The sequence below is a fragment of the Saccopteryx leptura genome, chromosome 2, assembly GCF_036850995.1.
Source record: "Saccopteryx leptura isolate mSacLep1 chromosome 2, mSacLep1_pri_phased_curated, whole genome shotgun sequence".
In the NCBI taxonomy this organism is placed as follows: domain Eukaryota; kingdom Metazoa; phylum Chordata; class Mammalia; order Chiroptera; family Emballonuridae; genus Saccopteryx; species Saccopteryx leptura.
Genome location: NC_089504.1, coordinates 58,727,849 through 58,741,859, shown reverse-complemented (window position 1 = coordinate 58,741,859; position 14,011 = coordinate 58,727,849). Strand labels below are relative to the sequence as shown.

Genomic DNA, 14,011 nt, shown 5'->3' with positions numbered 1-14,011 from the left:
CAGGGCCCTTGATATATCTTCCTGTCTGCTCCACATTTTGTTAATGTGGTTATTCTTTAGATCTTCTATTGGAGAATGATCAGTAAGAGGATAGAACAAAGCAGGTTTTCTGTTTTTAACCACTTTAGTTAAGATCTCAAATTTTTAAAATTTTTACCTGTACCGTCTCTATCCCATCATTGACAGAGAAAGTGGTAAATTAACACTCAACTGGTATATAAATGCATTTCATTTAAGCATTTCAAAGTAGTGTATTAAACTTTATTTCTGAAGAGATCAAACATACACAAAAGTGGACAGAATATCACCATGAACCGCCATGTACCCTGTACCCATCTTCAACAATTTCCAACTCATGGCCAATTTTCTTTCATCCCACTGTCCCCTCTCCCCATAGTATATGAAGCAGATCGCAGGCATCACATTATTTTTTAGTAAGAACTCTGAAAAAATAAGGACTCCTTTCAGAAAATTAACTATATGTCTCATCCTCATATCTTTGTAAAATTAATAATTCTTCCTAATCATCAAGTACAGTCAGTGTTCAAATTTATAGTTCTTTGAGAAATGACTCTTCATTTTGATCAGAATTTAAATAGGGCCTACTCGTTACCCCCTTCCCATCTCCCATAACTTATTTTTTCATAGAGTATTTGTTGAAGAAATTGGTTTGTTTATCCCATAGTCCGGATTTTGCTGAGTAATCTCCATGATTTCTTTTAATGTGTTCCTACTGTTTTTACTATAGATTGGGTGTTGGGCCTAGAGGTGCGGTCAAATTTAGCTTTGACTTCTTCCAATTTGGTCTTTTCTCCTCCCAGAAGGATGCATATAATGAATGATGCCTTTCTTTCTGTGATTTCAGAACCATTGGTTCATTAGGGCTGGTAAAATGGTGATGTTTTCATCTTGTCATACATTGACTATAATGCTCAAAGGATTTTCTAAACAAGAGAGTGCCTGACACGTAGTAGGTGATTGATAAAATATTAATTGACTGAATTAGTTTCCTTAAGAACCCGTGACATGGGAAATTACTGAATGCCTTTTGGTAGAAACCTTGCTTACCTAGGATCTAATTAATAAAGCATCTATCTCTTTTTGTCCTAGAATCACCATCCTTCCTCATTCTGCATAAAGCATCAGTTACAGAAGACTTGAGTCGCATTGCCTTTGTCACTCTGAATATCTTTTGGCTCTGGCTACCAATTTTTAAATGTGGCTGTTTTTTGAAGTTATTTTAGACTTATTTGATGGCTGTCCTTTCTTAGTTTTATGTCAATCTGACTTGACTTTTCTTTTTTTTTTTTTTTTTTCATTTTTCTGAAGCTGGAAACAGGGAGAGACAGTCTGACAGACTCCCGCATGCGCCCGACCGGGATCCACCCGGCACGCCCACCAGGGGCGATGCTCTGCCCACCAGGGGGCGATGCTCTGCCCATCCTGGGCGTCGCCATTTTGCGACCAGAGCCACTCTAGCGCCTGAGGCAGAGGCCACAGAGCCATCCCCAGCGCCCGGGCCATCTTTGCTCCAATGGAGCCTTGGCTGCGGGAGGGGAAGAGAGAGACAGAGAGGAAAGCGTGGCGGAGGGGTGGAGAAGCAAATGGGCGCTTCTCCTGTGTGCCCTGGCCGGGAATCAAACCCGGGTCCTCCGCACGCTAGGCCGACGCTCTACCGCTGAGCCAACTGGCCAGGGCCCTGACTTTACTTTTCTTAACGTTTTGGAAAAGCAAAGAAACAGGACAGAAAAGCTAAGGAGGCCCTGAGCTATGTTTCTGAACAGAGCCTAACCTCTTGGACGGTTAAAGGTCTTTGCAGTTGACCCACTTGTGACGCACTTTCCTTGCAAAAACTCCCTGAAAAGAAAGAGATATTTTTACCAGACTCCGAGCTCAGCCTAGTTTAAAGCAAAACAAGCTTGCCTTTTATCTGCCATGTAGTGTGCGTACAAAACAGTAAATTAAATGAGGCTCTGTAAATCACAGCTTGATATTTGCCCTTGACAGAGTGTGTATAAATACTTCTGATGTGGGTAGGTTTGAAAACACTGTAGACTATTATCTTCATTTTTCTGACAATATAGAGCACATAATCACAGTGACTGCCTTTGGTGCTGAAGATTTTTTCATGATTATTGTAATCATAAAGTGGGAGATCGGGCTCTCATATTTAAGACATAGAGTTATTTCTATATATTCTTGGTGCTGAATACTTTGGTATTTACTTGTTTTTTTCACATAAAACTAATATAACAAATAACCCGTTTCTGCTATATTCAGAAGGCACAGAGGGGAGCGCACAGTAAAGCAAACCCTTGGTGAGCAGAGCACGCTTGTGTGTATGATTGGAAAAATACAGTCACAGCCTAAGGTCAAAGTTTATTCCATAGAGGGATACTGATCATGGGCTTGGGTTTTCAGAGGGAAGACATGGTCCCAATGTTTTATTGAGACCATGAGTATAATTTTCATGGAGGCAAGAGTTAAGATAGGCTTTGAAAAACCGGTAAGTACCATCTCCTCTCACCTGCACTATGGAGATAGCCCTTGCTCAAAAGCAGGAACCTCTTGTGCAGGGTGCCTCCACAGCACCCTGCTTTTTCCTCCCCAGCCTTATTCCAACATGTAGTTCAGGCTTGTGTGATGTTGAGGATGTTATGGTTCTCTGTTTTACTCACCCCTGAAGATACAGAAACTTCCATGGTGCCTGGAACCGACTAGATACTCAAATTTTTTTCTAACCAAAGAGTAAGTGAATCTCAGTACTGGAAAGGAGAGAGAGAAAGGAGTTGACGAGAGAACACTGCTGACCATCTTTGGGCTGCAGAAGGAAAAAGCGGGAGAGACAAATAGGCAAAGAACCAAGAGACGGCAAGACAGCTGCAGTCCAGTGGGGACTCTAGGACTGTCAGCAGTGGCTGGTTCTATGGGTGGAGGAGGAACAGGACAGTAAGAACAACTAACATTGATTGGGTGCTTTCTGTATGCCAGTCGATGTAGATTAATTCATTTTCACACTGACTCTGTGATCCAGCTGGCCCTATTACAGTATCTCTATTGTACAGATGAGTGACAAGGCCCAAACAGGTTGTATACTTTGCCCAAGGACAAACGAGTGGGGGGCCATGCATCAAACCAAGCTGACTGGCCCCAGAGCATGGAGTGTGAACCACCCTGCAGCCACTGCAGCTCCTTCCAGCAGTGGCACAGCTGACAGTGTGCACAGTTATGGAGTATGGCAGAGAAGGTGGGAAAGGAAAAAAAGACCAGCTACTCTTATGATCTTTACCATGGAGAAAGGATAGCAGAGTCTGTCATTCTGGGGTAGAACATCTCCTACAATAAGTCTTTGAATCCACAGAAACTGTATGTGACTAGAGCACCCCTGATACATCACTGGCCATGAGAGCCCGAAAAATATGCTTTAGTTCAGGAACAGATTGTTTTGATCATGTCTTCAGGATATTATACCAGCTGGTTTGACATTGACTTTGTTGTTTTGTGGAGTTTTTTTTTTTACTACATTCCAATGTTATTATTGACTTAAAATAGTCCTTGAGAGAAAAAGAAAAATCTGGCTTTGACAATAAGAAGCATTGTGGTATTCCACTTTGCTTTGAGTTTTACATACATCTATGAACTGTTTCCGCTTTCATTTTTTTACAGTTGAGCTAGATGGGAAAGCACCTGTATTTGCATTGCAACCTGTGTTTTGCATAACAGATGCACATACACAGAATCCACCAGCAACAGCAAGGTCAGGCAGACCTTTGGGAGGCAAGGAAGGATGTGTGCCTGGGTGACAGAGGAGACTGACAGGTGGTTGTCATGTTGCAGAACGTGGCATACGCTCAAAGCTTACAGCGTTAAGACTTTGACAGATTTGTAGATTCCTTTAACTAAAGAACTGGAAGGATGTAAATAACAAAACTATTTCGCTCCCAATTGATGCATATTTGCAATGCTTATGACTAAAGTCTGTTCCTAGGATTTTTTATTTAAAAAGTTTTAAAGTTTGATTTAGAATATATGCCTAGCCCTAGCCAGATAGCTTGGTTGGTTGGAGCAATGACCAGAAACACACAGATTGCCGGTTTGATCCCTGGTCAGGGCACATATAGGAACAGATCGATGTTTCTATCTTCTCTCTCTCCTTTTCTCTTTTATTAAAATCAATAAATAAAAATTAAAAATAAATAAATAAAATATATTCCTATATAGTTATCTTTTTTGTTCTTAACTTTGTTTTAGAGATGGTGACTTTGCCTAGCCCAAACTCTAACTGTTGTGTCCTTTCCACACAGTGGGATTGGTTTTGATCATTTGTAAGGGTTTCACTCTGAAAGTGGAAGACTGGCATCAAGGCAGTTTAGCATTTTCAGAGATGCTGACAGTCCAATGTAAGAGTAGAGAGAAAATGAATCTCTTTTATAAATAAGGTTATTTTTAAAATAAATAAACCAGACAAATGTTTGACCACTTAAAGCACTGGGAGAGCATCAATAGCTAAAACTGGACCACAGCCTAACTTTGTATCACTTATAAAATGCACATGTTCTCTTTGACCTGTCCTGGGGCAGGAAAAGGGACTTCAGGTACCAACCAAGCAGTTCAGGTGAACATTGCATTAAAAATACAGTATAAGAAAAATTATTTTCTAAAGAAAGCCTTTTGACGAACAGAATTAATTTGTGGGTGGTTTGCAGAAGAAAAATGAAATAAATATGATGCTATCAGAAATGCCTTTCAACTTTCCCACTCTTCACTATACCACATCAACTGCCCGCTTGGAACATTCGCCACATTGTCGCTAGGTCTGATTAGAGTTTGCTTCTGAAGCCGTGTCACCACTTTGAAGGCAGTTAGGGCACAAAGCTGTGCTTTTGTCTGTTCCCTTAGACAGATCATGAGGCCATCATTTTATAGTCCCTTGACTAGAATTGCTGAGCTGTCAGCTGACTTTTTCCTGTTAAACATACAAGTGACACTATTGAGTACCCATCCACCCAGAACTTTTAGAGAAATCAGGATTCAATAGGAGGATAATTAGCTAGAAATGCAGTCATATTTTTGTTGTATTTTTATGAATTTTTTATTTCAGAAGTGTAACTCCAAGGGTGTTTATTTCAAGCTGATACCTATAATCTCTCATGCTAATATGAGCAATGAGTCACCATAACCTATAATTATGATAATAATAGCAGTTAATTGAGCTCTTTCTTTGTGGCAGAAATTTTTCTAGGCACTTTACCTGCAGTATCATAGTTAATTTTCACAAGCACCCCATGTTGTAGGTAATATTATTGTCACCTTTTACAGGGGAAAGAGCTGAGACCCAGGATGGTGAATATAAGCTGCTTAAGGTCACAGAGTCTGTGCTCTTTGTCCTGCATGCCCTTATCTAGCAGTCTAAGAAGGGATACACTAGCACTGATAATTGTGAGTAGGACAATTGGCATCTGCAGGTGGTGACCACTGCACAGGTTTATGGAGCTCTTAAGTGGATAAAATTCTCAAGCCATCCATTCAGTATGATTGAGAAAAAGGCCTAAGATCTTTTTGCAGTAAGCTTCCAGTCTCTTAGTGTTTTGTTTTGTTTTTTTAAGAGGCTGGGTTCTTGGCAACCCTGACGCAGAGCTGTCTTATTTTCTTTCACGACTCTGTGCTACTTATGGAGGGCAGGGAACCCTTAACCAATCACTGGGCCTAATGCTGAAGAGTTAGGACCGTGGTGAAGAGCTGTCCCCATCACCCTTTCTTCCTCCTTTCATCTTGGAGCCACTCCTTAGGTTAGGGTAGCTGGGTCCATGTCGCTATTAGGCCACTCTCTTGTCTCTTCAGTTAGAAAGTTTCAGGGCCTAACCCTCTTAAGTAATAAGATTCTCCTCTCAGCTCATAATTTGTCTCCTTTCTGAAAGTGCCCAACGTAGTATCTAAGACACAAGGTTGAACCCTCTGGAATAATTGATACTTATTTGCAACCCACTTTCAGTCATCCTATTTGATAGCAAAGATGTATAAGACCCAGAGATAACCAGATGTTTCCAAAGTTGTCACATGGTATCCATGAAGTGGCAGCCACACGTATGTGAAACTTCAGACCTGACCCTTTTTACAGTATCATAAATGTCTGATAAAAAAACAGTTGAGCTCTGGCTAGATAACTCAATTGGTTTTAGAGCATCATCCCAAAGCACTGAGGTGGCTGGTTCAGTCGCTGGTCAAGGCACATATGGGAACAGATCAATTCTCCTGTTCTCTCCCTTCCTCTCTCTAAAATCAGTGAAATAAACATTAAAAAAAAAGTTGGGCTGAGCGAAAATGAAAAGTGTAAGAAATTCTGGGTATTCAAATCCTGACCGAACAAGTACCTATAGACTATGATTCTCAAAGGCTTTTCCTAACTTGTTATGGTGACAAATTATTGTGTTTGTTCAGACAGCTGTTCTGCCACTCAGGATTATCTTACTTGCTGGGCTGTTTGGATTTCCCGAGCAGCTTTGTGTGAGAAATTAGCCAGGCATTGAGAAATCTGTTGAGGAGGAGAATCATATACAAGCTACTAGGAAAAGAACTTGATCATAGAAGAAAATACCCCTTTTCAGGTGCTCCTCTTAAACAATCATCATCCACTGAAGAAAGCCTCACACTCAAAAGCCATGTTGACTGCCTCTTATCTTGACTTTTTTTTCCATAACTTTCCTCTCAGAACATCACTATCTCTTTTGCTGCATCCAATTTCTTCTCATTTCTTCTCTTCCCCACTGTTTAAGTGGATAATTAAGCAGTAAGTCTTGTTCTTTGTTGAGATCATAATGTTTGAAAAGACTTGCTGTGGAACCAAATGGCAAATTTAAAAGGCAAGCTTTGAAATGACCACTAAACTCCAGCAAGATTAAGATTTTGAGAACGGAATACAGAAAAATCACATTCCAGCTAAGTCTTCATGCTGAAGAGGGTAAGTTTGTAGAGACCATTGGTTGTTGGTTTCTCTGCCTAAGTGCTTATTAAGTATGGATGCTGGAATTGATTTCCTGGGTTCAAATCCTGGCAATGCCGCTTACAAGCTGTGTAGCATTGAACAAATTATCCCTGTGTCTCAATTTCTTTGTCTGTAAAATAAAGACAGTAATAGTACATAGCCCAAAGAATTGTTAGGATTGAACCCAAGTAAACTAGTTAGTCCTGGCACGTGGAAAATGTTCAGTAAATGTTGTTAGTGAAACAATCATGGATAGTTAGGAAAGGACGTGCTTACCTTAGATTTGCATAAAAATATCATCTTGGAGCCATTGTGATGATCTTTGCTGCAGATGACCTAATAATACCTCAAATGTTTTTATTTTGATTTTTCCCCTGTCAGACATCCCCTGCGAGGGACACAGGAGCTGTATGTCTGCATATCTAGAGATCTCTGATTCTGAGACTTATAAGCCATTTGAGTTGACTGGCCTACTGGTTCATTTTCTTATTCAGGTGCTAGAAAGCTTCAAGATCATGGACTATAGCCTTTTGCTGGGAATCCACATCCTAGACCACTCCCTCAAAGAGAAAGAAGAAGAGACCTCACAAAATGTGCCTGATGCCAAGCGGCCTGGGATGCAGAAGGTTCTCTACTCCACAGCGATGGAATCCATCCAGGGTCCAGGGAAGCCCGGAGATGGGATCATCACAGAGAACCCGGACACGTAAGTGCGGCCACTCCCTCACAGACCCTCTTGGTTGGGGCAGCCCACATCATTGAGTAATTAAATGCAATCATGTTCCCTTTCATGGTGGCTCTCTGGGAATAGATTCCTACTTGATGCTAAAATGAATTAAGCCAGGCTTCGTTTCTTCCCCCTCCCCCAATAAAGAGACTTTAATGGAGGGACTCATAACAGAAGCATGGGTAAGGTGAAGGGAATTAGCAGTAGTTTTTCAGGTGCTCAAAGACTAGTGTCATTCCTAGGCAAAGGGACAACAGGAGGAGCCCCGTGGTCCCTGGAGAATGAGGGCCAGAGAGAACCACAGTTGTGGGACACACCCACTGCTGGAACTCTGGGCTGAAACGTGGGGGGAACAGAGAAGAAACACTCGGGTCTGTCTCCTCTCGCCCTCTGCTCTTTTTACGTTCTCCTTTTTTAAAAAAAAAATTTACTTTTTAATTAAAGTTCACATTCAATATTATTTTGTATTAGTTTTAGGTATTCAGCATAGAGGTTAGATAATCATATACAGGAAGTCCTCAGGTTATGACATAGTTCCATTACTACAACAGTGACATAACCTAAATTTTGGTGTAAGTAGAAACACACCCTAGCCTAAGTTACTTACCTATCCTAACACAGTTGTAAAATCATAATCTAGAACATAAAAACACAACTAAGCCACAGGAAAAAAAAAGGAGATAAATATCTACTGCACTGTACACTGTACTGTGTATTCTTCCACCGCCCACAACCAAACTCAATTGCCCGTGTAGTCCATAAGCATGATACTAATGGCGTAAACTGAAACACGTCTCAATTTTTAAAGTTTTTATGGGAGTGGGCATTGTAAAATCAAAACGTTGTTTGTCAAGACTAAGACTGTGGTAAACCGAGGACCCCTGTGCTTTAGAAAGTGTTCCTCGACATTGCCACTGCCCACCTAAGCCATGCTTCGTTTCTGTCCTTCCGTGGATCACTAGATGAGGCACAGTTTTGTGAGTGTCTGCCATTCTTTTACCCACATGGTTTTTTTTCTCCCAAAAGGCTCCACTTTTTAACAATGGCTGAAAATATTTTTATCCCCATTTACTACATAGGCAATACACCTACCATACTTTGAACTTGAATAAACATGAATTTAAGCAAATACATGATGGGAATTATGTTCCCAGTTCAGAGCTCCTGATCTGCATACGAGTTTTCTGTTGTTTTAGACCTCTCCCCTGGCAGATGTTGGCTATTGCCTCAGCCAGATGCGATAGTGACTTTAGAATGTTTGCATATTGTATAAAGTGCATATTGACTAACAGAAACAATTACAAATAAAGAAAATTATTGAAATGGTTGACTGCATTGCATGTGTGTACCTGCTAAGCAAGGAGACCGAATGAAAGAAATCACTTTCCTGGGTTGTGAGCGACTGCCGTCTATGATTCTTCAACAATGACTGAACCACAAGCATATTTCACTTTTATAAAGGAAATTCACACATATTAAACTTTTTAAAATCCTTGCTTGTACATCTATCTAAATGTCCAGTAATCAATTAAACAAATTATTCTCTATCAGTATAATGAAATAGTATACAGTCATTTAAGAACATTAGCATTGAATATGAGGAAATGGTCATCATTTAGCAAGTGAAAAATTTAGATTATAAAACAAGATTAATAAATACATACACATACTCAAGCATACTAGAAAGTTGCATTGAATTTTAATAGTGGTATCTTTGCATCCTCGGAATGGATTCCTTTTTCTTTGTGCTTTTCTATATTTTATTTTTAAATCTCATAATGAATATATAAAAGTGTTGCATTTTTAATGTATAAAGTGCTTACAAAGCTCAGCAACAAACAAGCCAACAATCCAATTAAAAAATAGGGTGAGGACCTGAACAGACACTTCTCCCAAGAAGATATACAAATGGCCAACAGATATATGAAAAGATGTTCATCTTCACTAGCTATTAGCAAAATGCAAATCAAAATTGCAATGAGATACCACCTTGCACATGTTAGATTGGCTGTTATCAACAAGCAGGTAATAGCAAGTGTTGGAGAGGCTGTGGAGAAAAAGGAACCCTCATTCACTTCTGGTGGGAATACAAATTAGTACAACCATTATGGAAGAAAGTATGTTGGTTCCTCAAAAAATTAAGAATAAAACTACCATATGACCCCAGCAATTCCTCTACCTGGTATCTAACCCCAAAACTTGAAAACATTGGTACATAAAGACATATGCACCCCCATGTTCATCACAGCATTATTCACAGTGGCCAAGACATGGAAGCAACCAAAAGTGTCCCTCGATAGAGGATTGGCTAAAAAAGATGTGGTACATAGATACAGTGTAATACTACTCAGCCATAAGAAATGATGACATATTGCCATTCATGATAACATGGATGGACCTTGAGAACATTATATTAAGTGAAATAAATAAATCATAAAAATCTAAGAACTACATTATTTTATACATAGGTGGGATATAAAAATGAGACTCATGGACATAGATAAAAGAGAAGTTATTACCAGGAGAAAGGGGTTTAGGGCAGGGGTTTGGGGAAAAGGGTTAGAGTACAAAGGGACAAATATGCAGTGATGGAAAATAATTTGACTTTGGGTAATGGGCACACAACACAATCAACAGTTCAAATGCTATAGAAATATTTATCTGAAACCTATGTAGTCTTATTGATCAATGTCACCCCATTAAATTTAATTTTCTAAATAAAATTAAAATAAATATTTTTCATAAGCAATATTTTAAAATAAAAATTCTTGCTCTTGGTTTTAAAACAGGAATACTTTTTGAATTGTATTCTTTCTACCCAACTCTTCATAGCTGACAGTTGTAGTATCATTCTCCTTTGTGGGAAGTATATCATTCTGGATTCCAAAGAAAACTTTAACTGAAACCAGAGGGGTGGGTGATAAAGGGAAAAGTGACTCCAGAATTCTTAAAAATTGTCCATTTGGCCTGACCTGTGGTGGCGCAGTGGATAAAGCATTGACCTGGAACTCTGAGGTTGCTGGTTCAAAACCCTGGTTTCCCTGGTCAAGGCACATATGGGAGTTGATGCTTCCTGCTCCTCCTCCCCTTCTCTCTCTCTCTCTCTCTCTCTTTTCTAAAATAAATAAATAAAATCTTTTAAAAATTTTAGAAAAAAAAATTGTCCATTTGTATTTATAGTCTATTTATTAAAGATTATTTTTAACTTCCTATTCTTATAACATACTATAAAATATTTTCTCTTTTGCTCTACCAACAGAATGGGAGGAATTCCAGCTAAAAGCCATAAGGGAGAAAAACTGCTTTTATTTATGGGCATTATTGACATTCTGCAATCATATAGGTAAGAAATTTGGGGAAGTAGTCCTTTCTTATTTCAGAATCAATCAACAAAAGATTCTGAAAATTCACCATATGGGAGTGGTTTTGCATTCTCATTTTATTTTTCTGTTTGTTTACATTTAGGTTAATGAAGAAGTTAGAACATTCCTGGAAAGCTCTTGTTTATGATGGGGTAAGTAGCTCATCATGTTCATATTAATTTTTCTGATTTTTCATAGACTTCAGAGTGTGTCTAGGAAGCTGTGTCACTAGACTTGGAAAGGAAACAGGGTCTTTATGAACTTATAATCACACTCGCAGATTGTTCAAATCTAAGAAGAACAAAGACAACATCAACTTGAATAGCTATTCAAATAGAGGACATCTGGTAGATGGCTATAGGTATAGGCCAAGAAAACAAAATGATGTCTTGTTTCTATGTGAAACCTGAAGGTCCAATTATAAGACTATAATGAGAAAATGGAGATTTTTCATAGGCACTAGGAATATCAGTAGGAGTGTTGAAAGTTCTCATAACACCAAACTACAGAGGAGTTTGAACCTAACTTAGATGGGAGACAGCCCTGGCTTTGAACCCTGCATTCATCACTTTACTAGCCATGTGACCCAGACACATTGCTGGTTACTTGGCCTCTCTTGGCCTGGTTTCCCACCTATACTAGGGGCAAAGTCATAGTACTTTGTACCTGCCTCATAATACTAATATGAAAATTAAATAAAATAATGCATGTTGGTGTTTCACATGATACCTAACACATAACAGAACATAGGAAGTGAAGGCTTTTTAAAAAGTTGTTATGGATTTATACATAACTAATGCTGACTGATAAGAGAATGCCTTTGGACCCAGAATAGGCATAACAAACAGAAGAAAACAATTATCAAGAAGCAGTCTCTCTCTCTCTCTCTCTCTCTCTCTCTCTCTCTCCCTCACCTCCCTTTCATCCCCACCTTCTCCCCTTTCCCTCTCCCCCTCCACACAGGTATTCCTATCGGAATATTAGATTTGAACTTCCTACTGCTGACAGAACATTCACTGCCCTTAGCCTCCTTTAGTTATTAGCTTGAAGTGACAATTCTAAAGAAATATATTGGACATAGATTTGCTCACACATTTTTAAACGTTGTTAGCAGATGCTTTCCTTTCAAAAAGTATAAATTATAGATACTTTTCTTCTGGAAAAACACTTGTTTTCTCAGTTTTGAGGAAGAGTGGTGATAACCTTTCAGCATGATATCTGCATTTTGTCCAGAAGCTAAGGGATAACCGCCATCGGGATGCACTTTTTCAAACAACAGGTTCACAACTTTGTTTCTAAGAATTAAATTCGGGCTTCTCATTCAGATCAAAGATGCCTTCTCTTAAAAGGCCAAGGTCAATGTTTTCCCCTTTTATCTGAGACAAGTAGAGACTTCATAATGCCTTGAACATGGAAAGGGGAGAGAAAGAACACTTCCTCTTGCATTTGCCTTTTGTTTTCTGAGACAACTTTCATTTCATTACCACATGAGATTGCTGATCTGAATGGCCGAGTCCTCTGTTTCTAAGATGCTTCTAAGAGACCCCTACCTTTATCTAGTTAAAACAGATCTTCTTTTCCTGGTGTTGGTTTTTTTTTTAAGACACCCTCTGTGCTGATTATATATTTGTGATCATGTAAGCAATAATTAAGACATTATCTGTTAACAAACATGCCTCTTATTTAAACAATGTTTCTTTATACCAAAGAGAACCACAATCCAACTTCTCTTGGAAGGCAGGGCTGAGTGTTAATCATCTTTCACCCAAAGATATTTCTAAATTACTATACTTGTTGGGAATGTGTGTCCACTTCAGACAGGAGCTGCCAGAATCCTGGGGAGAGCGCATGTCAGTTCAGCGGGAAGTTTCCCACCACATGGACAGCATCACTGCACATAGTGATAGCCTATAGAACTATTACAACTTGGCCAGAGAGGGTTCCTCTTTCCAGTGTCCTTCATAACATGCTGATTACAGAATTGCCTTATGCTTCGTGTCAACACTCTGTTTTACAGATGAAAAAACAGCGGCATTGAGACAGTCTTTTCTCACAATCACACAACTAGAACGAACACCAGCACCATGTCTCTGGATCTTTGGTCCAATATTATTTCTTCCAAACCCACTTCAGACACTTGATAGTATCAAAACAAATTTTTAGAAGTTTTCTTATTGGAATCCACACACCTGGAATCAAAATGGAACATTAAATAAGCAAATATAATATTTCTAGAATTATGTAACTTAGAAAGTAAATAAATGATTACTGAATAAACATGCAGAATTAACTTCTTCATCAATCTCCTTTCTTGGAATTGTAATAAAATGTGCCTTCCTTCCTAAAGACTCCTGCCAAGCTTGAGAGAATTGAATGAACCATTTAATGTAACTCAGTTCTATCTAGTTAATAGATAATTCAGTGAGATGGGGTCATTAGTCAGCCTTATCTCCTAGGACCCCTCCCAGAGTCTATACACCTTATTACTGGGAGATGAAGCCATACTTATTTTTTTGGCCTAGATATAACTCTTATATTAGGGTTATTTTGCTTCTTTATGTCCCTAATCTTTGTTCTGACTGAAAGTGTTACCCTTCACTGCAGATGACTTGGGGGACTGGCTGCCTCTATGTAAAGAAAGAATTTAAAAGCCCCTTGTGGCACACGATGGAATAAGGGGTAGTTGTTTGGGTTTATAAAGCAGTGCTTTTGCTGTCTTTCACCTGCCCTTCTTAATGCTTTCTTGCACCATAAAGTATCTAGCGTCTTTGCTCAGACTGAGTCTTGTGCCTTCTCCCCCAGCCCAACTCCGGGGCCCCACATGACCCAGGACACTGCTCTTTGCTGGCTCTTGACGTCCACACCTTCTGGTTAAGAACACTGGCTAACAGAGAGCCAATTGTGGAGATCTTTCTTCTAGCTTGAAATGAACTGTCTGAG

At 39.3% G+C, this 14,011-nt stretch overlaps 1 protein-coding gene across 1 annotated transcript in view; it reads left to right on the top strand.

The window, feature by feature from the left end:
* The window catches only part of PIP5K1B (phosphatidylinositol-4-phosphate 5-kinase type 1 beta), a 388,154-nt gene that overhangs the window by 245,499 nt on the left and 128,644 nt on the right, over positions 1 to 14,011 (top strand). Inside the window, exons 8-10 of the mRNA XM_066368035.1 lie at positions 7,477 to 7,688; positions 10,969 to 11,052; positions 11,175 to 11,223. Of these exons, the coding sequence (XP_066224132.1) occupies positions 7,477 to 7,688; positions 10,969 to 11,052; positions 11,175 to 11,223 (345 nt within the window). The remainder of the gene's footprint in view (positions 1 to 7,476; positions 7,689 to 10,968; positions 11,053 to 11,174; positions 11,224 to 14,011) is intronic.